We start from the raw sequence: 26,354 nt of genomic DNA, 5'->3' as shown, positions 1-26,354 counted from the left end.
GGGGGTAAGGGAGGGGAGGGGAGGGGAGCGGAGGGGAGAAAAAGAAGACAAAGTATTTTTCCAGGGTGAGGGGGAAGTAATGCACTGTAAATAGTAGATGAAGTGTTCATTTTGTAATTTATAAAGAAGGTTGTAATATAAAATAAAAGCTCAGCCACATCCTGAAAGTGGCGGGGGGGGGGTGCTTAACAATGGCTGGAGCTGGAAAGAATCAAGGGAGAAATTTCTCAAGATGGAAGACAGAGGCAAGCACAGACAGCAATAACCAGGTAGGAGCACAAGAAATACAGGCCCAGGCCAAGCTGCACATGTGGAGCCTGAGAAGAGACAGCAATGGGTCTGCTGCCCTCAGAAGTGAAGAAGCTGTCTGAAGAGAAACCCGACCAGGAAGGGAACAGGCTGCTAAAATCAAGGGGCACATTTGCAGATGAAAAAGAGAAGGCTTTGTGAGACGGAATAGGCCTCCATGCAGCTGTTTCTTAGAGAAGCCATCTCTTCTCGGAATAAAGAGATAAACCCTTAAAGTGCTATGAAAACCTCTTCTGGAAAGCAAAGCATTCAGTCAGATCTGTGTGTGGAAAAAGGTCCCCGAGGCACAGCTAGACATGCTTAAATATAGGTGTGCATGTGTGTATGTTTTCTCCAGTAGTTAACTTCCTGGTACACAGGTTTTAAGTTCTTTAACTATAACTATTCATTAAATGGAAATAATGAAGATGGCCAGCCCATTAGGAAAAACTAAAGCAGACTGGAATGTAGTGGACACTCCATTATCATGCTCAAGCTAAGAATTCTTCAGCAAATTCCCAGCTGATTACCCTTCATTTATTTCATGGTGTGCTGCAATTTTCACTATTCTCTATACAGGGTTTTCAAATTAAAATTTTTATTATTTTTTTAATCTTTTGGGTAATGTGTTTATGTGCACATGTATGTATTAAGTGTAGGCATGTGCATGCCACTGAGCACAGATGGAGGGCAGAGGTATTGGTCCTTACCTTCTACCTTGTTTCAGACATTCTCTGTGCACCAGGCTAGCTGGCCCCAGAAGCTTCTGGGAGCTCTCCTGTCTCTGCCTCCTACCCTGATGCAGGAACACTGGGATTACAGACACGTACAGCACAGAGCACAGTTCCACATAGATTCTGGGGATTTGAACTCAGGTGCTCACACCTGCATGGCAAGCACTTTCCTCACTGGGCCATCTTCACAACCCTCAGATTAATTTTTAAGCACAATTCTAAATTAAGGCCCCGTGGTGGTTGGCTTTCATTGTAAAGTTGGTATAAGCTAGAATCACCTGGGAGGAAAGTCTCAGTGAGGGACTGTCTACACTGGGCTGGCCTGCGGGCATGTCTGTGAGCAATGTGGAAGATCCAACCCAGTGTGGGTAGCACCACTCCCTAGGAACATGGTCATGCACTGTGTAAGAGCAGAGAAATGGAGCTGAGCACAAGCAAGCAAGCAGGTGAGAAGATACACATTCACTTCCCTGCTCCTGACTAGCTGCAATGTGATGAGCTGTCTCACATGCTGCTGCTGGGACCTCCCCACTTAACGGACTGGAAGCGGGAACTGTGAGCTAATAACTTTTTCCCCTACATTGCTTTTGGTCAGAGTGTTTCATCACAGCCACAGAAATGAAACTAGAGAAGGTTCCTCCGCTTAGGAGTTTACATCATTCACCTTAGTTTTCCCAAGACACCAAAAAACTTAGCAAATAGTAATATAATGAAAATAATGCAAAAATGCCCTGATAGCCTTCTCTACTGTGTAAAGTTCAACTAATTTCATCTAATTTGTTTGTTTGCTAGAATAGAGCACCACTATGTAGCCCAGGCTAGCCTCAAAGTCATGCTCCTCCTTCCTCACTTCTACCTCGTGAGTGCTGAGTTAAGGCATGTACCACCATGTTGGCATTAAGTTTATCTAACTTACTAATATAAACAACTATAATTCAACCTTAAATAGGTATCTCCAAATCTTGAAAAATGCTATTTTATCAGACCTACAACTCTCTCCCCAATCTCAACACAATTTAGATGGGCAGCACTGGTAGCATATCATGTGCTTATGTTAAAACAATTGATACCTGCCAGGTGTGGTGGCACAGTACTCGGGAGGCAGCCTTTAGTCCCAGAACATGGGAGGCAGAGGCAGGCAAATCTTTTTGAGTCCCAGGCCAGCTTGGTCTACATAGTGAGTTCCAGGGAAAAGAAATGCATATTTACCTGGAGAAATTATTAAAACTATAGACTTAGCAGTCACCAATACACATGCATAGTAGAGAAATGGCTGTTCATCTCTGACTCGTAACACCAGAGTCTCAAAATCATTGATCCCCTAACTATGCCATGTTCTTCAAACTAAGCTCAGGGGAGAAAGAGAGCCAAGTCAGCTCCCCACAAGATAGTAGCAGCAGGTCCCCAAAAGTGGGGTACTATTACATCATCGTACATTTATATAGACTACAAATATGGCTATCCTTTAATTTTCAAAGTACACTTACACAAGCTGGTAAGAGCAGGGCCACAAAAGAAAAGACCTCATTTATGCTTTGCATCTATACCAGCCAAATACTGGAAACCCAATTACATGAAGCTACAGTCAGTCTGTATGAATTACTTTTCTTAGGAATTTTGAATTTATTGAATATCCACTTTTCTTTGTTCACTACCACTGTGACATAATTCTAAACAGACAGACGTAATTGCTACAACCAAGTCACACACATTCCATTTAGGGTGACCTGGGATCTGGCTGGGCCCTTTCCCCTTTGGCTTACTACAGCTGGCTCCTCAGCTAGCTCCTTGACTCTAGGATCATAGACATTCTTCCTCTTCTCCTGTAGCCATGGGTCACTGCCTAGGCTGTGAGACATTTGGTCAAACAATTTTGCTGCTTGAAAACCAACCACCAAACTACATATTAAAAGAGACTTAACAAGAATATCAATGATCATGAAAGACTTTACTTACATTTTAATTCAAATAAATAAAATGTTTAATAAACAAAGTTTTGAGTTGAGTGTGGTGGCACACGCCTTTAGGCCCAGCACTTAGGAGATAGAAGCAGGTGGATCTCTGTGAGATCCAGGCCAGCCTGATCTACACAGTGAGCTCCAGGGCAGCTGTGGCTACAGGGAGACCCTGTCTCAAAAACAAACAAAAAACCAAGTTTTGAGACAATTTTTAATATATTCATGATATTAAATTATTTTTGAAGAATTAATGACAGTAATACAGTTAAGGTGTGTTTTTAGGTCTATCATTTATTTATTTGGCTTTTTGAGACAGGGTCTTGCTATGTAGCCCAGGGTGACCTTGAAGTCACAGTCCTGCCTCAACCTCCCCATATTAGAATTACAGGTCTGTGCCACCATGCCTCACTTGTCTTTATCTTTTTAATTTTAAAATTTTTATTTATTTATTTATTCTATGTGTATGTTCTACATGTTATGTAAGTGTACCACATGTGTGCAAATGCCCACAGATGTCAGAAGGCATCAGATCCCCTAGAACTGGAGTTAAGAGGGGTTGGTAGCCGCTATATGGGTACTGGGAACCAAACCTGAGTCCTCTGCAAGAGCAGCCAGTGTTCTTAACCACTGATCATCTCTCTATCCCTTTTCCTTATCGTTTAAAGTATCAAAATAACTATAGAAGAATTAACGTGTGTGGGATTTGCTTCCAAACAATCCAGCTGGAGCTGGGAGGCGGCAAAGATGAATGTAACTATCCCTGACCAAGGATGAAAGGCTGATGGGCCTTGAGGTCCACTGTTTCTAGCTAACAGGATTCTAAAATGGTCTATGACAAAGTGTTATTAGAAGGGAAAAAAAATTATCTGTAGTTGCCTTAAGAATAAGACCACTGTTTAAAACTACCTTTTCTCTTGACTTGCTGTCCAGCCACACAGGCCAAGTGAACCAAACCAACCACAGCAGCAAAGCATCAAATGAGTCCTCCAGCTGCATCATCCCTCAGCAGTCAGTCTGTTCCACCTACGCCCCTCAACTGTCTGTTGTTCCATGTGCATCTCTAACACACTGTTTGCTGTTTATGGAAACCCACCCCCCAAAAAAAGTCTCTGTAGACTCATGGACACAACTCCTGAGATCTAGTTCAAGAACTCTGACATGTCTGACCTTTTTCAAACAGGGTCTTGCTATGTAGCCCAGGCTGGTCCATCCCCACACCTTATATAGTTCAACATATCTTTATGCTCATATGTTTTTCAATTGGTGGTTTTTCTTGTTTTCCTTTTATTCAACCTCTCTTCACAGATTATAGACTCAAGGCAGCAGCTGCCTTTTTATTTTTCCAGTAAGTATTCATTATAATCTGCCTGAAAAGGAGTACTTCGCAAGTGCTACGAAAAACAGCAGTAAATATCAATCACAATAAATATTATCAACCAAATAGTGTGTCTAGTAAATCAGCTTACATATCCTTAGAATGCCAGTGTTTATCTACTATGTGATTATCACATTCTTTAAAAGTCAGCTGTCAGTTCTTAAGAAATATGTTCCATGTTTTAAATGGGATATCAGTACAATTTCTAAAAGGAATTTTATCCGAGATATGGGAGTTCATTTTCCTGTTTATGCACTGAGTTGTGATACCTCCTCTCCCTTGCATCTGGTGAGGCTATTTGTTCTGCTAGAAAGACTGTTTGCTGCTTCATATTTCAAAATGGCAAGAATGGCAAAAGACTCCACAACATAAAAATACTATCTCTACTATCTCTACATAAAAGATACAGATACAAATGTGAACTAACCATTTTACTACAAGAAACAGTTGAAATATCTCAAATCTCTAAACTGTGGAGAGTTAGCCTCTCCCCACAATACCCACAGTCCCAAGGCAACACTAACTAAGCTAGCTATGCTAACCCTCCTGTGATACTTTAAGGAAAGTTAGTCACTACATTACACTTCATATAAACAGAAAGAAAACACCTACTAGTATAGAACTTCATTTGCTTCGTGTCTTTCATATCTCACAGTTTCACACATTAACCTGCAAAAGAGAAAGACAATGAGTTCAACATCTGTCACTAAAAACACTCCTAGCTCAAAACCTTAAATGAGTCATGGAGTCTTGAGAGTTCCGATTACTTCATATGACTCATCTAAAATTTATTACCTTCAAGATGAATATTGACATCAGAGTTAAAATTCAATACAACAAATTAGAATCTGCTCTATTTGTGTCTCCAGCAGATGTGCTAGAAAACAAAGCCTCTGATGAGACCCCCATTTTGCCACACTTTACAAAGTATGTACTAGATTCTTTGTAGATGGTATTTGGAAAAATGATGTTCCCTAAGGTAAATAAATTAGAAAGTAAGTAGGAACCCAGGTCAGAAAGGAAAACCTATTAATTTAAAAGGTGACAGCATCATTCACAGCTCAACACTAACGCTCCTTAACAGTATGGAATTTCAGACAAAAATGGGCTTTAATTAACTCAGTACTTTTATGAGGAATGACTAAATGGAGGCCTTAGAACTAAAAGGTTTGTTATTTCAGTGAATTCAGTCCTGAGGAAAAAACTATGAAACTGTGAAAACATGAGTAATATTTAAATATTCAAAATTACCTCAAGAACAGCATCATCAAGAAGCCTCCTACCATACTAATCCCAATTAACTTTTCTAGAATAATCAGAAATGCAAATCAGAGAATGATCATTTTTTTCTCATGAAAACAGAACAGAAAAGGCTGGTCATGAGGTACTGTCTCAACAGTACCCTCATTTGGAAAAGAAGGCTGCTATGCCCAGCCAGCAAACACTGGGAGTCCACAGGTGTCCTTACTCAGGTGCTCATCTGCCCTGCTCCTGCTATCCCCGCCCCCTTGCAAAGACTCAGCTTGACACAACTGCAGCCATCTTGAGTCAAAATGGCCTGACTGCCTGTAGGTAACACTTGGTGCTCTGCTTCCCTTGACATCGTCATCGTTTCTCAACATACTTTGAATACTCAAAACCATTAGTGTGGAATGTGGAGTTTTATATCACAGACCCTGGTGTCATTAGTCAGAAAAGTGTCTAATATCCTGGGAATTAGCTTAAAATAAACCAGCTTCAACCAAACTAGAATGAAGTTGCTTTTGCCCTGAGTGCTTCCTAAGCCTCATACTTCTGACCTACTTCCCCGAGGTCCACTAATCGCGCTGCCATTTGGACAACACTTCCGTCAGGAATTTGTGCCATGTTCAATGCTAGATGTGTATGCCTGTCTGGTCTTATGACACCTTCAGGGTGCTCCTCACACACTGAGCCCAGGTTGGTCCAGACTGCCCTCCGTTCCTCTCTGGTTGTACCTCTAGAATATCACTTAACTCAGAAGGCAAAATCACAGCAACAAATAACACATTCTGTTACTAGACTGAATTGCAATTCTTCTGTTTTAGCTTTTCTGGAAATTTAATTTTTTTTTTTTACAATTTGTACTATAAAAATTCTTTATTTGCTTCATAAAGAATCATCACAGGTTTTCTTTAAAGAATAGTCTTTCTCGTGGTTTTTGAAAATGTGATTTGATACCTCCTACAAAGTAGGAAAGAAACTGATGTTCATGGGGCTGGAGAGAGATGGCTCAGCAGTTAAGAACACTGGCTGCTCTTGCAGAGGACCTGGGTTTGGTTCCCAGTACCCATAGGGTTGCTAACAACCATCTGTAACTTCAGTTCCATGGGATCCAATGTCCTCTTCTGACCTCTTCGGGCACTGGACAACATGGGTGCACTTACATGCATGCAGGCAATACACTCATATACACAAAATTAAAAAAATACTTTTTTAAAAAGAAATCAATGTTCACAATATTTCAATAAATATGGCTATTTTATGTAACAGCATACAACTTTACTAAATTTCATATACAAACTTTGAAGCTTCTAACACATACCAAATAGGAAAGAAGAAAATGGCAATCATCATGATTATGTTTTATAGATGGGAAAACAGAGGCTCAAGAGGCAGACGTAACTAAGCCCAAGTGATAGTGCCTATTGGAGGCGGGCTTATTAATGGCCTGCTTGTCTTTTGGTTTCCAGGGTTTTTAAGCTTCATCATGTCATTGTAAATAAGAAGCAAATATAACACAAATCAATATTAAATTAAAAAAATTTCTTTAGGCAGAATCTTTAATTCAATTAAAGGTTTTTTGGTCGAACTGCAATTCTTTATAGGAATGGATGGTCACAAGAAATGAGTCTAAAAATATCTGGCTTTAATCTAAGTAACAGACTCTGCCTTGTTTCCTGCCCTCACTAAGCAGCTTCTCTTGTACCCTGGATCCAGTCCTCACCAACATAAGGTGGTGTTCCTGCACACTTACCTCCTGTTCCTAACCATCTCTCTCTGCTGAGTCACACCCAACAACATGCCATCTCGCCTGGGTGTCCCCTACAGTGTAGTGATGGAGAGCCTCCCTACCCAACCCCTGGCCACTCTACTTTCTGTTTTTCCATCTCAAGACAATCTTTACAGCTGTCCATATACTCTATCTTCATTTTTTTGCCCTCTTCCCACTTCACCATTACTTCATTCCTGAAACACCAAAGAAAAGGATCTAAAAGTAATCAGTCTTCTAGGCTTTCTACACATCCCACAGCATCTGGTCTGCCTTTTTCCTTACAATACCATTTCCCTTCAGCTTCCTGTCCTGGGTCTCCTGTCTTTCCATGTGTCTTACTAGCCATAATTTGTCTCCTTGTGTAACTATCTTACAGGAGAGTCAGGTGTACTCTCATTTTGGCTGTCAGTGTGTTGGGCTAAGTATAAATGAGTGCCAGGCTTCTCTGAATTTAGACTCAAAAGTTTGTGACTTGAATAGATGCAACACCTGTAAAGATGTCCATAGTGTGGATGTGCCACAGATACTCTGTCCTCAGAATAGAGTTTGTCTAGGGTGAAGAAGAGTCAAGGGAAACCCTGTTTAAAAAAACTGGAAGGAAGGGAGGGAAGAAGGGAGGGAGGGAGGGAGGGAGGGAGGGAACAGTGCTGTCAGTATAGCAAAAAGTACAGGACCTGTGTGGAAGCATAACGACTTTGTTTTTCCTTCAAAGGTTGGCGAGATTAAAAGCAGAGGTGTGAGCTGGTCAGAATTAATGTTGGGACAGATCTCTCCTGAAGCTAGGTGGAAAATGTCACCAGGCATGCAAGTCTATACTTGTTCTAATAGAAATAATGGTGAGCTAGTGAGGGCTCACTGCTAGGTTTTAGTAGAGGAGATGGCAAACTTGGTCAGTTCTGGAGGATGAATTTTGGAAATAAATACCAGCAAAGTGTGGGGACATGAAGAAAACACAGGAGACAAGAGCTCCAGTGTTGTTGGCCCAAACATTTGGTTACTGATTTGGGGAAAGCAGACTTGAGGTAGGGGGAGATATTCAAGATCTGTTTAGACATTTGAAACATGAGGTGGCTGTTAGATATTCAATATTCAAGGGGGTCTATTAAGTAGATGGTTAGATGGTAGATGTCTTTAAAAAATGCTTTATTTGTTTATTTTTAGTTTATGTGTATGAGTGTTTGTCTGCGTGTATGTACATGTACCTGTGCTTGTGATGTCCATGGAGCCCAGAAGAGGGTATCTGATCCCCCGGAACTGGAGTTAGAGATGGTTGTTAGCCTCATGTGGGTGCTGAGAACCAAACTCAGATCCTCTGCCAGTTCTCTTAACCACTGAGCCATCTCTATAGCCCCATGAGTGGATATCTTGATGAGTGTTTAGTTCTATAAAATAATAGTAAACTCAACCCCAATGCTAAAGGAAACAATATATTTGAACAGGCTTTTTTGTTACAAAAGTGATAGAGCTGGTGGTATACACAAGGCCCAGGTTCTATCATAGCAAAAATGGGAGGAAAATCCTAACACCGCATATCCTCAAGTGATTATTCTGCCCTTACAGATTGCTGAGCTCTGCTCTTAACTGCTGCATGTTTTTCTCTATTGCATTAAATAAGTTAAAATCTTGATGGGAAGCAGAGGCAGGCAGATCTCTGTGAGTTCAAGGCCAGCCTGGTCTACATAGTGAGTTCCAGGACAGTTGGGGCTACAAGGAGACCCTGTCTCAAAAAGAACAAAAAAAAAAAAAAATCTTGACTGGCACCGTTGATTCTCTAAACTTGGAAAACTGTATTAAATATTAGTGTCAATTGGCTCTAGCTTTTCTCTGCTAATCAGGTAACATTTACTTAATGAAATACAAAGAAAATAATTTAGCTAAAGGAAATGTATATATTTTCCCAGAAATGGAAGTACTATAAAATTCAGTGGTTTATATGAGCCTCTACTTTTGCTAAAATTCAGTGATAATTGTGATTTTGTTCTAAAAAAACAAAAACAAAAATTTAGTCTAAGCTGTTTGCCATAAATAAGATTTTTCAACATGTGCAGAGTAAGTTGGGAATCTTAAAAATCCCTGCTTGCAAATCCATGCCATAAAGAAATCTGTACAGGCTCGGAAACATTTCTGACTAGCTTAGACCTTAGACCCTTAGATAAGTCATTTCCAACTAAAAATTACCTCTGAGGTAACAAAAAAGTGAGTAATTCTTAAGCTTGCTGGGGGCGTGGAACTGCCTTGTATTATTCCTACTTTTTAATCTTTATTAAAAGTCATTTCTCTCTTGCAGAGAATTCTAGCAGGTAAATAACTATGTAAGTAGACATTCTAAAAGTATCAAGGTATCAAGGTATCTAAATACTAGTCACCTGTGCATCTCATACAGGCAATGCATCAGCTCATGCACACAATGCACATGTGTCTTTGGAGCGCTTAGCTTATCATATGCACTTGCATTTGATGAATGACTGCATTCAAATAAGTAAACCGTTAGCACTAAAAAAAAAATTTCCTTAGAAAAATCGTCATCACAAAATATCAAGTAAAAATTAGATACTTTAAAAATTACCGTTGCTTTAAAATTTTAGCTGGCTTCCAGAAACCCAATGGTTTTGCCCTTTCTAATAAAATCTGACTGAATTTTTAAACACTTAATCTACAATTGACTTTAATTTAAATGATTTTCATTAAAAATTAATTTTAGAAGCACTCAATCCTCTTGATACGTTTTTCAATTTACAGTCAAATATGAAACTGACATGCTCACAAATTAGTGTTTAAAGAGTAAGGGGGAAATATACAGGTAAAGTATTCATTTCATAATTAAAAACAGCTGGTATTACAACTAGCCAGAGCTAAAGCAAGTAAGACTTCCTCAGTACATCCTAGTTGGCATTTATATGTAATTCATCTTCCCAGAGTCCTTCACAATACTGCAGTTAAGGCCAAATCACTTCTTTATCATGAAATTCAGGTAATCATAAATGAAGCTACTCTGTTGTCCCTGTACAATAGACGTGATATTTATATGAGCACACCACCCTGGAGCTAGTGTGCTATAAACTGCTGCCCAGAAAGAGGCCAACTACTTAATGTAGGAAGTATATTCATTCCACACTAAAACAACAGGCCTAATCTTTCTGTGAACACTTAAAAATCTTCTGGTCACTAATATGCGAGTACACACAGACACACACACACACAGACACACACACACACACACATACATACATACATACATACATACATATCCAAGAACAACAAATAATGCCATTTTTGGTAGAAGCACCAAATGAGGTTTAGTACTTTTAGGGAGGGGAGACAAACTCTGGTGTGGGAGTATAAGAATAGTACTACACAGAAATATCAAAAAGTATCTGAATACAACTGAATTCAACCTTGTAAAACTTAACCAGGCCAAGTATAGGGGTTATATCAGGCAGGATGCTCATGTGCTAAGCTTTCTTTAAGCCCATTTCTTACTAATAAGTGAACATATAGACATTTTAACACTGTTAAATTACTAAATATATAAGCATTTATCACTGTTAAATTATTAAATATATAAGCATTTTATCACTGTTAAATTACTGAAATCACATACACACCTAAGTTGATGCTCTCTCAGGTTTGACAAGGCCTCCATGCCATGTAAATAGGAATACACTATTTCCAGGTCCTGTTCCAAAGAAAAGGGTAGAAATTATTAGACTTGTTAGGAAAGAAAACTTTTTTAAAATAAAATATTACAAGTTAAACTCTAGGTAGCTATTTTTAATACATATTTTCTTAGACTTTATAATAAACATTATTCAAAGAAAACCTAGCATGTACAAATGACATCCATTACAGCTGACTTCAGAACATGCATGAAATGTAAGGAAATATAAAATAAACCAACTTAAACTTATCAAAACAAATTCCTCATCAGCAGATCTTTGTCATGTATTTTTTAATACATCAAAATAGCAAAGACACTATTTTTGTTTCAAAGTATGGATATTTGCCTATGATCACTATTCAAACTGTTTTCTTATTATTAAATTAATGTATGTTATTTCAAAACTACTTAAAAATTGAGTGTGAATTACATTTTCAATTCTTAACAAAATGAAATTTTCTTATATTTAGAAATAGTTACGTTTTAAATTTCATTAAAAATTTATTTTTATTTTATATGTCTGAGTGTTTTGCCTGCATGTAAGTGAACCTATGCACACACTGCCCACAGAGGCCAGAAAAGGGTTTTAGATCCCATGGAACTGGCGTTATGGATGGTTGTTAGCTACCACATGGGTGCTAGGAACCAAATCTGGGTCCTCTGCAAGAGCAGACAATGCTCTTAACCACTAGGCCATCTCTCTACCTCCCATAGAGTTATTTTTTTTTTTAATGGAAAAGTTGGGGGCTGGAGAGATGGCTCAACGGTTAAGAACACTCACTGTTCTTGCAGAAGACTCAGGTTAGAATCCCAGCACCCACATGGCAGCTAACAACTGTCCATAACTCCAGTTCCAAGGATCCGTGGGCATTGCACAACATGGGTGCACTTACGTACATGCAGGCAATACATGCGTACACATAAAATAAAAATAATAAAAAATGTTTTTTTAAAAAAGGAAAAGTTTCTTGTTTCTCTAGATAACAATAAGAAAATATTCAAAGTAATTAATGAAAGTTCAGAATAGTAAAAAATCGAAGTCCTATTTACACCCATATATAATAAGCCAGAAAGGAATTTCTATTTTAGGATTCGAATACACACCTAGAGCTACACGGTTTATGACAGCAACAATATGAATGAGTGTTTTCTCCTCTAAAACTCGGTCAAAATCTAAAACAAAGATACTTTAGGATATTTGTAAATTAAAACTCTCCCCTTTAAGTACCAGCTTAACACATGACAATTCACATGCCATAAGACCTATCCTTTTCAAGTGAATAAGACTTGTGTTCAGTTCAATTAACTGTCAGCACTAGTCCTTCTACTGAACTCCCTATGAGCCTGTTAGACTCTGCCCAAGGCCTACACTCCTTTCAAGGCAAACAGACAAAACTACTTACATTCATTTAACATTCATCAAGCAAGTTATACTGACTGACCAAAAAATCATTAGAAAAACGATTTTTAAACTACATTTGAAAAAAGAGAAGTCTAAATGACACATTATGGGTCTTGTTTCTACTATGAAACAAGAACTTGGATCTCAGAGACAGAATCAAAGGAAAGATCACTTTAAAGCCTCAGCAGAGAACAGGTCTTGTAGCAGCAAAAGCACTCTCTCCTAAACCATGCGAAGCCAACATAAAAAGGCCAGTTCCTTGACTGAACAGTGCCTTATTAAGCTGCTGGTTTCATAACACTGTAGAGTTCCATAGCTCTTTCAGAGTCATATTCCTGAGTAATAGTATATGTCATAAACATTGTCTGTTAGTATAACATATGTGGACTTTAAAAGTCTGAGTTATCAATGTATAACTTGTATGTATAGAATATATGTAATTTATGAATGACTGCTACCCTTATTTCTTTGTCATATGACAATATGTATAACTTGTATATGGAAAACAACAGAATATGGTCCCTAACATAAGTGGTTATGTTGTTGGTAGTTGTTACTGAGCCTGCATTACAAAACACAGAATACAGGAAAGCGGTAATGGGCTGTCTTGCACTATTAATGTCTGGCATTATTTTTTAAGCAGTTTTTCCTTCTATATGTACCAAGCTGTGTAAATCAAACACATCACACATAATCATGATGTTTGTGGAGGGGTTACTTTTAAATGGACATCATGCAAGCAATACATGACCATAAAATCCTGTCTAAATATTTCATGTATGTTAGATACCTAACTAGACTACAAACTTGGTCAAAGCACTCTAGAGTTTCTTCTATTACTCTTAGAGTAAGTCATCCCTAAAGAAACCTCTTCAAACAGTCTACGTCCCAAGCAGCTTATAAAGTGGCATAGCAGAGCTATTCTACATTATTTTGCTAACCAGAAGGCAATGATGTCTAGCTTGAACTACGCACCTTAGCAAGCAGATTTTGCACAAACTTAAAGTTCCTTATTTTGTAACTAAGAAATTAGCCTTTGTTGCCAACTAAAAAGCAATGTGTCACTGGGGCCTACGGACACAGCTTGGTGTACATCAGGAAATCTCTGTTCTCTGACTGGCACTAATAGGGAATGAAAACACCATGACTATAGGTGAGGGAAGGAAGCAGAATGGAGGGAAGGAGAAAACCACCTGGAGTTTTTCTCAAGCATTGGATATTGAATGGCTCAGTGGTGAGACAAGTGAGACAAACAACTAAAAGGCAAAAAGGGGAGAGGAGACAAGCTTCTTTTCAGGGAGGCATGAATTGTCTGTGAGCACCTGCCGTTCCACAGTCAAAACCCTATGAGGTTCCAGGCAGGAGGAGAACTGACCTCGACCTTGAAGCTCAAGGCAGCCCGCCCTGACCTGCCCTAGGTGCCACCCTAACAGCTTCTTTTCTTTCCTCTTAGCTGATAGTCTTTGCTCAAACCCTCTTCTGGGTGGTGTGAGTTGCCTCTCCCTACCCAGCCAGACACTAAAGGAGTGAGTGAGGTGAGATGCAGAGCAGACAGAAGCTCGCAGCAGCCTGAGCACAAAGCCATCAGAGAAAGCCGTGCAGATCCCACAGCAAGATTGTCTCCCAGACCGGACAGGACAGGTAGCCTTCTGAGAAGTATATTCTTAGATTCTAATTCTTAATTCCTCTGTAGAGATTCACCAAATGGCTTTATTTCAACATACTTTGACTACAGAAAACGAAATGCAGAGGGGCTAAATCACCTGAAGTATTCCAGTTTCCATTTTATCAGGAACCTGAAGCGCAAGTGAAGAAATTTCTAACCTCCCCAAATGTACTTCCTAAGACAAAACTCACAAGACCATTACTATTACAAAGACCCTTTCAAAAACGTAAGCTATTTTCCCCCCAAAGTCTCTAGTCTCTGAGCATAAACAGGAACTTTTTGCTATAATCAGGAAGCAAAATTGTTTTTAGAACAATAAGCCTTTCCTTCTACCCTCTGAAGAACATCCGTTTTACAGAAATAGATGCCATTTCAAAGCAGATTAAAGTCATAAAACCACTGCAGTTCAGCAGACAAAGAAACTGATAGGCCAATGAAATGAAGTTTTCTCAGGAAAAAATGAAGTCCCTTTTTAAAGACAAAGGCATCCTCTAGACACTGTGGGAGACTGAATGTCTGTAGCCTATCCCAAGTCAACCCTCTGGTTCAGTGTCTGTAAACACAGCACATCCCCATAGAAAAAAAATAAGAGGCCAGGCACTCCAGATTTAACAGGCCTCCACAGCAATCTTACAATTTACTTGAAGCTAGATCATGTCTTCTGTTTGCCAGCCATTAAGTCTTCACTAACGATATAAAGCACATTTTAATATGCTCTTTGGAGCACCAAGGGGAAATAACTCTCCTCTACTGCCTGCCTCACCAGGGACTGGGGCATCATTGCTGGTCTCAAAGGTCTCTTTTGTTGCAAAAGGAAAATAATAAAAATTAAAATGGAGAAGGCAATTACTTCACCTGTACCATGAAAAAAAATGTTTTTCCTTTAAAAGGGTTTGGGGTGGGGGGGAGAAAGAGAGAGAGAGAGAGAGAGAGAGAGAGAGAGAGAGAGAGAGAGTGTTTAGCATCCAGGGGGATCATTCCAACCATAACATCAGAAAAGAAAAAAAAAAAACTTACAAATCTTTTTTAAAATCTTGCATGCATGCCATTAACTTATACTTGAACCCACATGTTTTACATAATTTTTTAAATCCTTAAAATATTTACATTTTAATCTTTTAAATGTTTAGAACTGCAAGGTTCTAGCTGCACTGCAGTTACTAAAACTATCTTTGAATACCTGGCTTAATTTACCACCACTCTTAGATGTTTTTCATCTGAGGATATTAGAAAATAAATTCAAGGGTGGAATATGGTTTCTTCTAAAGCACTCCACTCTAGGAATAGCAGTTTTAAGACACCGCTGAAGAAAACCTACTGTGTGAGTGATTCAATCTGCTAGTTAATCCTCCTTGAACACTCTTGCCAGCAGATTCCCCAAAACACGTCCCACAGAAGCTAGCCCAACACTAAGAACATGGGTGTCTAATGGGTTCACAGACGACACTGAAGTCACGCAGTAAAGTCTGATGACTTTGCGCACTGCTCCAGATGAGATCCTGCTACCTGAGTAGAGAGAGGGCACTTACTCCCCAGGCAGAGTGTCAGCACTGCTTCAATATACCACAGTCAAGCCACCCGCTTCCAAGACTCTACAACTGGATTCCCAAGTCAGCTCAAACACAACCACCTTTTCATCCTTTCCATGCCATGACCTAGCCCCAAAGTTCATAAAATACACTCCTCTCCCTAGTGAAAAGCACTTCTCCACATGCCCATTTGCCCATAGCCAGTAACAATTTCTTTCTGAGCCGCTGAAGGCTTGGCTGAATTTCTTTCAATTTCTTTCTGAGCCAGTGAAGGTGGGGCCATTGCTACCCCACCTTTGGCCCTGCAGGTGAGCTCTCTGTAGTCACTTGCTAGAGGTTGTATTTTACCTCCATCAGAGAAGTCACCTTGAACAAAAATGCCCTGTCTCCTCTTCCACCCTCTTCTAATCTCTGTAGCTGCCAACAGACCGATGGGTGTTTGGAGCGCATCCTTTCCACGGGGGTGCCATGTGCTCCCTAGCACACTCCCAGAAGAACCGGAGAGGACAGGAGGAAGTGTGCAGGCAGGCACTTCAGAGCTTTGGAAAAATGCCCACCTATAATGGATGGAGGCAGTTCTGTAAATGGCCACAAGGTGGCAGAACCTACCAACAGCCCTTTCCTGAGACACAGAAAGAGTAACAAATCCAGGTCTTTAAGGATGGTGTCAGAAATATTCTTCCTTTCTCCTCGTGCCTCTGATGGGGTGGGGGGTCAAGTTCACCAATGCGCCTATGTTTCATTTCCAGCATCCCTACCAGGGGCTAAAAAAAAAAAAAAGTAAAATATCTTAACCAGCACCACCCACAGGTTATCAAAAGCCACAGAGCAATTAGAACCAACGGTCAGGTTGGTAAACTGCTGAGGGGGTGTCATGTCACCTAGTCACTCTCACCCTAGAGACCCCTTTTTTTTTTTTTTTTTTTTTTTGAGACAGGGTCTCCCTGTAGCCCCAGCTGTCCTGGAACTCACTATGTAGACCAGGCTTACCTTGAACTCACAGAGATCCGCCTGCCTCAGCCTCCCCAAGTGCTGGGATGAAGGGCATGTGCCACCACACCCAGCTTAGAGATCTCTTTTTTAAAAAGAAAAAATTTATAACATAGTGTATGATTTTTAATAAAGCTCTCAAATATCTTTTAACTCTAATTCATACAAAAGCAAAATACTGTTTCCAAGGTTACTAATTAACTTCCAAAAGAAAACAATCCCCCAGGGTGGTGATTTCATCCAAATCCCATGTCAAATACCAGAGAAGCGTGGTAACTGTGCTAGCGGTCACCTATAATAAGGCCCTGTGTGTTCCTTCAGCCCCAGGCTCATCTTAACTTCATGAGACACAAGAGTGAAGGTCAATGTTCAGGTGTCTCCCTACTGAAATTTTTCTTTTGATATTTTCAAATGGAAAAGACAATCTTTCTCTTTTTCTTAATGGGGATTTTGAAAATCTCTTATACAGGAGACAAACATGTAAGAGACTCGGATGATAACTAAGCAAGTAAAGGCTTCACTCACAAGCCTGACAATCTGAGCTCAACCCAGGTCCAGGACCCCTGTTTACGATGGGAGAGAACAGACTCCACAGTGTTGTCTTCTTACCTCCACCCGCTCATACACAATAATAACAAGTAAAATAAAGTGTTTTTTAAAGTAATGATAAAGTAATAAATTACCTCATAAAAAAAAAAAAAAAGGACTTCTGGAATCACAACAAAATTCACCCTTGCCCCATTCTACTTGAAGCTGGTGTCAAGAAGCTGAGCAGTCATGTGTCCAGAGGGCAGATGAATATCACTTCCAAAGGGCTTATCACTTGCTGAAGAAATGCAGGAGGTAAAATGATGCAGCTACAGCAGAAGCCACAGGCACTTGTTACAACTGCTAAGTGAGTACAGTGTTCATGGAGAAAAAAATATCAATATTTAACCAATAACTGGTCATATAAACAAATAAGAAAAATATCAAGTGTTCAAATTGGTCTACAGTTCCTGCGTGCAAGAGTCAGTGTATCCATATATGCCAAGTCCACACTAAGCCCACTCTGAACCTACACCAAGCCCATTCCTACCCCTTGGGTAGTGACAAAAGCATAACCTCTAAAAATGTCAATGAGGCTAACCTCCTGGTGACAGAAAACACACTCACAAAGAGACACACACTCAGATAAGTGATAGATGATAGATAGATAGATAAAAAAATGTCAATGAGCTGTGCACACAGACAGACAGATAGACAGACAGACAGACAGACAGACAGACAGACACACACACACACACACACACACACACACACACACACACACATGTTCCATGCTTATAAAGTGTTGCCTGGACTACATTTCAATTTTTAAAAATCAACCAAACACCATCCCCCTTCGACAGTTCAGTTCAAGCGTTTGGCTTGGTACTCGGTCAGCTCAGTCTGCACTCAGTCTGCCTCTGGTTGCACCTGGAAGACATCACTGGACTCAGGTGGGTTGGGGGGTTGGGGGAGTCACACACCACCCCAATGAATTCCCACCTCTCCCAAAGGAGCTATGTGGCCCACATATCACCCCCAGGATGTCTCAAATTTCTAATATTAACCTAATTCCAGAGGCCTAACAAGCAGTGCTGGTTTTTAATGCAACAGCCAGCCCTACGGTGGTGGCATGCAGATGGTCTGAGAAGACAAGGCTGAACAGGTAATGGAGGACACAGCTCCTTACTGCCTCTTAGCAAACAAAAGTATGAGCTCTCTGAAGGAAGTAGGTTTTAAATATAGAATCTTCATTGCTGTCATTTTTCTAGGACAAAAGACAAAAATAATTCAACATCTGTTTTTCCCATCTTAAATGACTTGCCAGGGTCTCAAGCTCCAATAGTTTGACTTATTTTGAAATACTGTATTTCTCAAGAAATGAGCTAAGGTGCTACAGAAATGTCAGACACTGTTCAGCCTGGTCTCTTTGAGACCTGTTCTTGAGGGTAAGCAGGAAAGAGGAGCAGCTAGGGAGCAGGTGGGAAACAGTGGCAGGAGAAAATTCATCACCAGATTTTGGAGAATATTACGTATTTTTTAATCAAGCATTCCACAAAAATAACAGGGGAGCCATTTTCTGAAGTATCCCTCCTTCCAAATTATGTTTTGGGGCACTCCTTTGAAACAAACACCTAATATTTTTACCCACTCTACTGTTATAGCCCCCCTCTTATAGAGGATGCAATTCACTTGCGTTACAGCAAGTGTACAAGTCTGTACAGGTGCACATCAACACGACAGGTTTCATCCCATTCATAAATGAATTCCAGCATTCTCCCAAATCCCTCCCTTCACACCTGAAGCAGATGACCATTACCAAAATTCTCCACGAGTTCAGAAAAAAAGCAGAGTGCCCTTGCAGTGGTGCGTCTCACCCTGAGAAGGCAGTCACTAGAGAGGATGTGGCAATCAGAGAAGGAGGAGAGCATACACAGGAAGATGGCCCCACTCCACATGTTCCAGAATTCGCATGTATAACCTAAGGCACAGGCAGCTCTGAGCTGCTGATATAAACAGTGGCTGGGTTTGCCTATGAGTTACTGATTGCTAGAACCTCAGGATCCACACAGGAAGGAGGAAAGGGAGGCTGCAAAGTCTTTTCCTGGTAAATGACAAATTTCAAAGACGGCTAGGGCAGAGGTTCCAAATGTAAGCCCATAGCGAATTTTTGAGTACAGCAAAATGAGGACAACACGGCAAGACCCTTGAGAAACTAAAATTGTATTCCGTTTAAAGAGATCACCTTTGCGGCTCTTAAATATGCTTTGTTGTTGTTATAAATGCCCTTCCTTGAGATCATTTCTACGTAGTAGTTCACGGTCTTCTCTAATAACCTTTTAATGGGAGAATTTTTAAATTTGTGCCCTGATTTTGGAGTGGTAGCCAGGAAGCTCATCAGTCTTACTCAGTGAAATCCCCAACCTTGGGATGTTGGGATCTCCGGTGCCAGCCAGGCAATCATTCTCATGCAGAAGTGAGGAGATTACAAAGATCTCTCACCTTTCTCTTCCAGCTCTTACACTCCACATCATAATTCTCCAAATAAAAAGCATCTGAGGTCCTTAGACCCTTCCCTCAAAAGGTTGAGACTTTTTTTCTTTCTTTAACATTAAGAAAACTCTAACATTTGAAACCTGTGGTAGAATTCTGAGCCTTTGAAGAGAATGGAAATTTTGCAGAAAACGTGGAAGATGTTTCAGACAGGGCAGGTAATCAGACCGAGGAGGGTGTGCTCTACTGGCCAGCCACCATGCTGCCCTCACCCTGACTCTGCCTTCCTGACCCTGGACTCTATCTTTACTAGTCCCTGAATGAGTCACTCAACCTTACTTGAGCCTCAGTGTCTTCAAATGTCTAAATTAAGAGTTGCAAAATCCTTCAACGATACCCATGCACATAGGAGACCCGCTGCTTCTGAGCACAAGCTACACTTCAGTGGCTGAATTCTTCTGAGCACCTACGCACTCTGACAGGGACAACTCTTCGTTTGTTGGTTATTCTGACAAAATCCACCTACAAAATGAGCTCAGGCCTGAGACCTCCTGCACTTCTGAAACACTACTGAGTTTCTCATTTTTGTTACTATCTAGGCTTCAGAGTAAAAGGCACTGCTGCAACACCTTAACAGTGGACAGGCTAAGGAACCAGACAGCTGAACAGAAAAAAGCCTAAAAATGAATCTGTGCATTCACAACCAACTCATTCACTATAAACACCCAAAGCCCACAAGGAGAAAAGGACACCACCCTTAATAAATGGTACTGTGAAAATTAGATATATCCATCAGTGAAAAAAAAAAAAAGAAACCAGAGTCCTAGAATATAATGGTAGAGGGTATGCTTAAAATTTGACAGTCCTTAGACAGGATCCCAAGCTCCACAAAAAGAAAAGAAAAAAAAAAAAAAAAAAAAAAGCCAAAAAAAAAAAAATGAAATTAGACCTTATGCCCTATACAAAAAAAAAAAAAAAAAAAAACTCAAAAATGGGTGAGGGGCTCAAAGACCTGAAAGTGGAAAGCCCAAGGGGGAACCCGGAGTTAGCCTCCACCCCGGGTCTCAGCAAAACTGCGGCTTCTAAAGCACAGGCAACAAAAGCAGCAGCAGAACCAGGTTACGTCATGAGAGAACTCTGCTCACAGCAAAGGCTGCCATCAACAGAGGGAACAGGCCACCTACAGACTCAGGGAAAATATTAACAGTTCCCAACCAGACATCTGATGAGGGATTAATATCCAAAAAATCTCGACTCCAAAGCAAAATCTCAAAAAATTAGGCAAGGAGCCTGAACAGGCAGTTCTTTAAAGACATATAAATGGTTAATGGGCATATGAAAAAATGCCCAACATCACTGGTCATTGGAGAAAGGCTAACAGGGTGTCACCTCACAGCTGATAAGATGGCTGTCATAAAAAAAAACAAGACAACAAAAAATGCTGGGGAGGAGGGGAGAGTAGACGGGGCTCTGTGCACAGTGACACAGGACAGAATCAGTGCCACCTCCATGAGAAGCACTGCAAAGAGTGTTTTAAGAAAAAACCCAAAGGGGTCTGGAGAGATGGCTCAGCCACTAAGAGCACTGGCTACTCTTGCATAGGATCTAGGCTCTGTTCCCAACACCCACATGGTGGCTAACAACCATCCATAACTCCACTTCCAGGGGATCTGATGCCCTCTTCTGACCTCCCTGGGCACTGCACAACACAGGTGCACTTATATACATTATGACACCATCCTCATACACATAAAACAAAGATAATAAACTATTTCTTTAAGAAAAGAAAAGAGAAAAAAACAAAACCAGAATGATCATAAGATCCAGCAAGCCCACCACTGGGTGCACAGGAAGGAAAGGAAATGAGGAAGCTGAAGAGGCACTGTACCCCATGCTCTTCAGCATTACTGGCAACCAAGATGGGGACTGGAGAGATGGCTCAGCATTTATGAGAACGAGCTGTCCTTGCAGGGGACCTGGGTTTAATGCCCAGCGCTCACATGGCAGCTAACAAACTGTCCATTACTCCAGTTCCAGGGGATCTGATGCCCTCTTCTGACCTTGGTGGGCACTGCACAATGGGTATACTTACATACATGCAGCAATACACCCATATACACAAAATAAAAATAAATAAAATTTTTAAAAACTAATAACCAAGATGTGGAAACAACCCATGTTTCCACTGGCCAGTGAACAGGCAGAGAAAATGTAACACACACATACACATGCACACACATACAGAGAGACACAAGTAAAGAGAGGCAGAGAGAGAGAAAATGGAGTAAAATTCTGTCTTGTAGCAATATGAATAAACCTGAAGGATGTTATGTAAGTGAAACAAAGCAGGTGCAGAAAAACACTTCATGATCTCTTTGTAGACTCTGAAAAAAAGCTTAACCTCATAAAAAGAGAGACAAAGAACAGTTATGGGGAGAGGAGAAAACCAAAGAAATAGTGGTCAATGAATGCCCAATTCAGGCAGATGGGAGGAGTAAGTTCAAGAGCGCTACTGTATAGCCCAGTGGCTTTAGTTATAGCAAAGTATTGTATTCTTGAAGATCATTAAAATAAATATTAGCACTCTCACATGTGAGGGGTATGCATGTTAGCAGCTTGGCTCAGTCATTCTACATGCATATACATCAAAACAATTCTTTTACATCATGTATGCAATTCCTTTTTCAATTGAATAAACCTTTTAGCAATAGAGACTAGGATTTGAAAAGTAGAAATCTTTCATTAAACACAACCTGCATTTTTCTTAAGTAACAACTTCCATTTAGTCTGAGACTGAAAATAAGCAGAATTCACATCTGTTTAGATTTTACCCCTTCACTCTCATTCACTGGTAAATCAAATGTGCTCAGCACCTGCTCTGTGTAAACGCTTTTCTCAGATGTTGTCTTGGAGTCACACAAATTGGGACAACACATTTTGGCTTTCAAAGAAACAAGTCTATTCAGGTAGATACTAGATCTCACCAATAGCTACCATGCAGACAGAAATTTGTGGCATTATCAGTTAAGTTTCCTTATTCTCGAATTGGACCAGTGTTGTCTGCCTCTCCACCATCACGGCAAGCACCTACTAAATATCAAATCTCCTGCTAGTCTAGCCCATGTAATTGTCTCTCCCAGCTTCTGATCTGCAAGCTGCTCCCAGGCACATTACTATGGGAGGGGGGAATCAAAAATACCCAAAACCTCTCATTCCTTCACTTGACATTGTTACTGAGAACCTACTATGCATTAAGAAATCAGATTAAATTGCATATTTAGCACCAGGTTCTTAGAGAAGTGAGATTTCCCAGGGTATTTTCACTGAGTTATTTACATTGTTAGAAGTGAAAAATAATATAATGGCCTCTGCTCAAAAGTACCAGTAAATTTGCATGGCACTGACATGAAACCCAGATTTCAGAACCACGCTGTGCTGAGTGTGTGGGAAGCCTGGCCTTCCAGTACCCTGTGCCACACCAGCCTCCAGGGCCAAGTGCCAGGTACACTACACAGGAGAAAAAGGAATGAGGAAGAAAGACTTGAATCTTCTATTCATTTGTCACCCATGATGATGTGTTAGTATTGACTGCACGCAATATCAACTATGCACACTATCAAAAGAATGCTATACTGACCGTGTGCAGTACTGACTGATTGTAGTACTGACCGAGTGCAGTGCTGACTGCCCGTAGTACTGAATGTGTGCAGTGCTGACTGACTGTAGTATTGTGTGCAGTGTTAACTGTAGTACTGACTGTGTGCAGTACTGACCATGTGCAGTGCGGACTGCCTGTAGTACTGAGTGTGTGCAGTGCTGGCTGACTGTAGTACTGACTGTGTGCAGTGCTGACTGACTGTAGTACTGACTGTGTGCAGTGCTGACTGACTGTAGTACTGACTGTGTGCAGTGCTGACTGACTGTAGTACTGACTGTGTGCAGTGCTGACTGACTGTAGTACTGACTGTGTGCAGTGCTGACTGACTGTAGTACTGACTGTGTGCAGTGCTGACTGACTGTAGTACTGACTGTGTGCAGTGCTGACTGACTGTAGTACTGACTGTGTGCAGTGCTGACTGACTGTAGTACTGACTGTGTGCAGTGCTGACTGACTGTAGTACTGACTGTGTGCAGTGCTGACTGACTGTAGTACTGACTGTGTGCAGTGCTGACTGACTGTAGTACTGACTGTGTGCAGTGCTGACTGACTGTAGTACTGACTGTGTGCAGTGCTGACTGACTGTAGTACTGACTGTGTGCAGTGCTGACTGACTGTAGTACTGACTGTGTGCAGTGCTGACTGACTGTAGTACTGACTGTGTGCAGTGCTGACTGACTGTAGTACTGACTGTGTGCAGTGCTGACTGACTGTAGTACTGACTGTGTGCAGTGCTGACTGACTGTAGTACTGACTGTGTGCAGTGCTGACTGACTGTAGTACTGACTGTGTGCAGTGCTGACTGACTGTAGTACTGACTGTGTGCAGTGCTGACTGACTGTAGTACTGACTGTGTGCAGTGCTGACTGACTGTAGTACTGACTGTGTGCAGTGCTGGCTGACTGTAGTACTGACTGTGTGCAGTGCTGACTGACTGTAGTACTGACTGTGTGCAGTGCTGACTGACTGTAGTACTGACTGTGTGCAGTGCTGACTGACTGTAGTACTGACTGTGTGCAGTGTTGGCTGATTGTAGTCCTGACCATCTGCAATGCTGACTGACTGTAGTACTGACCATGTGCAGTGCTGGCTGACTGTAGTACTGACTGTGTGCAATGCTGACTGACTGTAGTACTGACCGTGTGCAGTGCTGACTGGCTGTAGTACTGACTGTGTGCAGTGCTGGCTGACTGTAGTACTGACTGTGCAGTGCTGGCTGACTGTAGTACTGGCTGTGTGCAGTACTGACTGACTGTAGTGCTGACTGTGTGCAATGCTGACTGACTATAGTACTGTGTGCAGTGTTGACTGACTGTAGTACTAGCTGTGTGCAGTGCTGACCATGTGCAGTGCTGACTGACTATAGTGCTATGTTCAGTGCTGACCATGTGCAGTGCTGACTGTGTGCAGTGTTGACTGTCTATAGTACTGTGTGCAGTGCTAACTGACTGTAGTACTGGCTGTGTGCAGTGCTGACTGTGTACAGTGCTGATTACCTGCATAATGTATGCATGCTTCAAGAACATTCTTTGGGATATTTTCATTAATAGTAATCCTTCACCCTTTCTAGGGAAATTTGGCTTTTGAAAATATTCAGCATTTATCCAGAGCTTCACCTGGTGAAGGAACTGGTTACTTAAGTGCAATTAGCTCAAAAAAAAAGCATACAGTTACATGGAAAGGTAACTTCCTTGTGGAACTGTGCAACTCCACTTTGAGTAATGGTATCCGGGGTTTTACAGGTTGCTTGGCAATATGACAAATTTTAAGGATAACACAAATGCACAGTCTCAATTTTAAATTTCAGCTCATTATGCCTCAGCAAAACTAAATTTAACCATCAATAAAGAGCTAAAATCTACCACATTACACTACTTACATCTATGTGTCACTTAATATCTACTTAAACTTAACTATAAAGCAAATAAATACCACTTTATTTCTTATTCTTCTGGGATGAGGGAACTATGCTATACACAGTGATATACATGTAACCTTTACAAACTTTTATTTTATTATACCAGTGAGAATTCTATCAAATATACAAGTTTTATTCAAGAACTATCATGTAAGTAAAAACCTGAATTGGGGGAATGGCCAGCAAATTCCCCACTCCAACCACAAAATATACAAGTTGACTCTTCACTATTAGTACTCTGAACAAAAAATAAATTTTTACAAATCAAAACATAAAAATCCAGAATGATTTTTTTTCTTCTTTATTTCTTTTCGGTATGACTTTTCTGAAATGTAAGCCATCCAGGCATAAAGAAATTATTTTTTCAAGCATACAGAAACTGCACATGAAATAACAAACCTGTAAACTCTGTACCTTCCCCAATTCTCTTACAAATGTCCAAGTTTACCATTTCACCCCAGAAACCTTTCACCTGACCCACTCAAAGAATCTATAGTTAAGTTCTGCCTCTTCACCAATATTTTGCAAAGAGAGGCACATCTCTTTGGGCCATTTTCTAACTCTCCAGTTAATGCATAACCTTCAGGAATCTGACCTTTGCCCCATAGTCACTCAAACTCCCATCTCCAAAATCACCCGTGAGCTCTTTAAAACAAATTAAGCTGGGCATGGCAATTCATGCCATCCCTGTATTTGGGAGAGGTGGCAGGAAGATCACAAGCTCAAGGCCAGCTGAGGCTACATGAAGCCCTCTCTCATAAACTAGTATTTCCTCTCTCCCTGTGCCAACAATTGTAGCAAGCATTCATCCAGCTGCTAGGAATCTACTAGCAAACAAAACAGGCAAAAATCACTATCTTTGTGAATACAATAACCAACTAGGGAAAAGGAAGAAGAAAAATAACCACAAAAGGAAGGAATGTGCAGTGTCAGGCGAGGCTAGGTCTGGCCACTTCTTCCCCTTCCACTTCCCAAGAGTACCTTCAATTAAAATCCACTCAATTTCCAAAAACAAGCAAACAGCAAAGTAGCCATACCCTCTGTATTTCTCCACTTTTACAGCCGGCAGGTCCAAGTGCAACTGCTCCAATGAGACCTGCAGACTCAAGTCGTTTTCTTTTAGTCCCATCAGCTCCTGTTGGAC

At 40.7% G+C, this 26,354-nt stretch overlaps 1 protein-coding gene across 7 annotated transcripts in view; it reads right to left on the bottom strand.

Annotated features, from left to right (window-relative positions):
• The window catches only part of Rapgef2 (Rap guanine nucleotide exchange factor 2), a 299,442-nt gene that overhangs the window by 194,452 nt on the left and 78,636 nt on the right, over window positions 1-26,354 (bottom strand). For all 7 annotated transcript variants that reach the window (XM_017803518.2, XM_029556717.1, XM_008854327.3 and 4 more), the window contains exons 2-3: window positions 10,974-11,044; window positions 4,968-5,024 (exon numbers count right to left, since the gene is read on the bottom strand). In XM_017803518.2, the coding sequence (XP_017659007.1) occupies window positions 4,968-5,024; window positions 10,974-11,044 (128 nt within the window). The remainder of the gene's footprint in view (window positions 1-4,967; window positions 5,025-10,973; window positions 11,045-26,354) is intronic.

The sequence above is a fragment of the Nannospalax galili genome, unplaced genomic scaffold (genome assembly GCF_000622305.1).
Source record: "Nannospalax galili isolate Female #2095 unplaced genomic scaffold, S.galili_v1.0 scaffold305, whole genome shotgun sequence".
Taxonomy (NCBI): Eukaryota; Metazoa; Chordata; class Mammalia; order Rodentia; family Spalacidae; genus Nannospalax; species Nannospalax galili.
The sequence above is the reverse complement of the archived record's forward strand: the minus strand, read 5'-3'. Positions and strand labels throughout refer to the sequence as shown.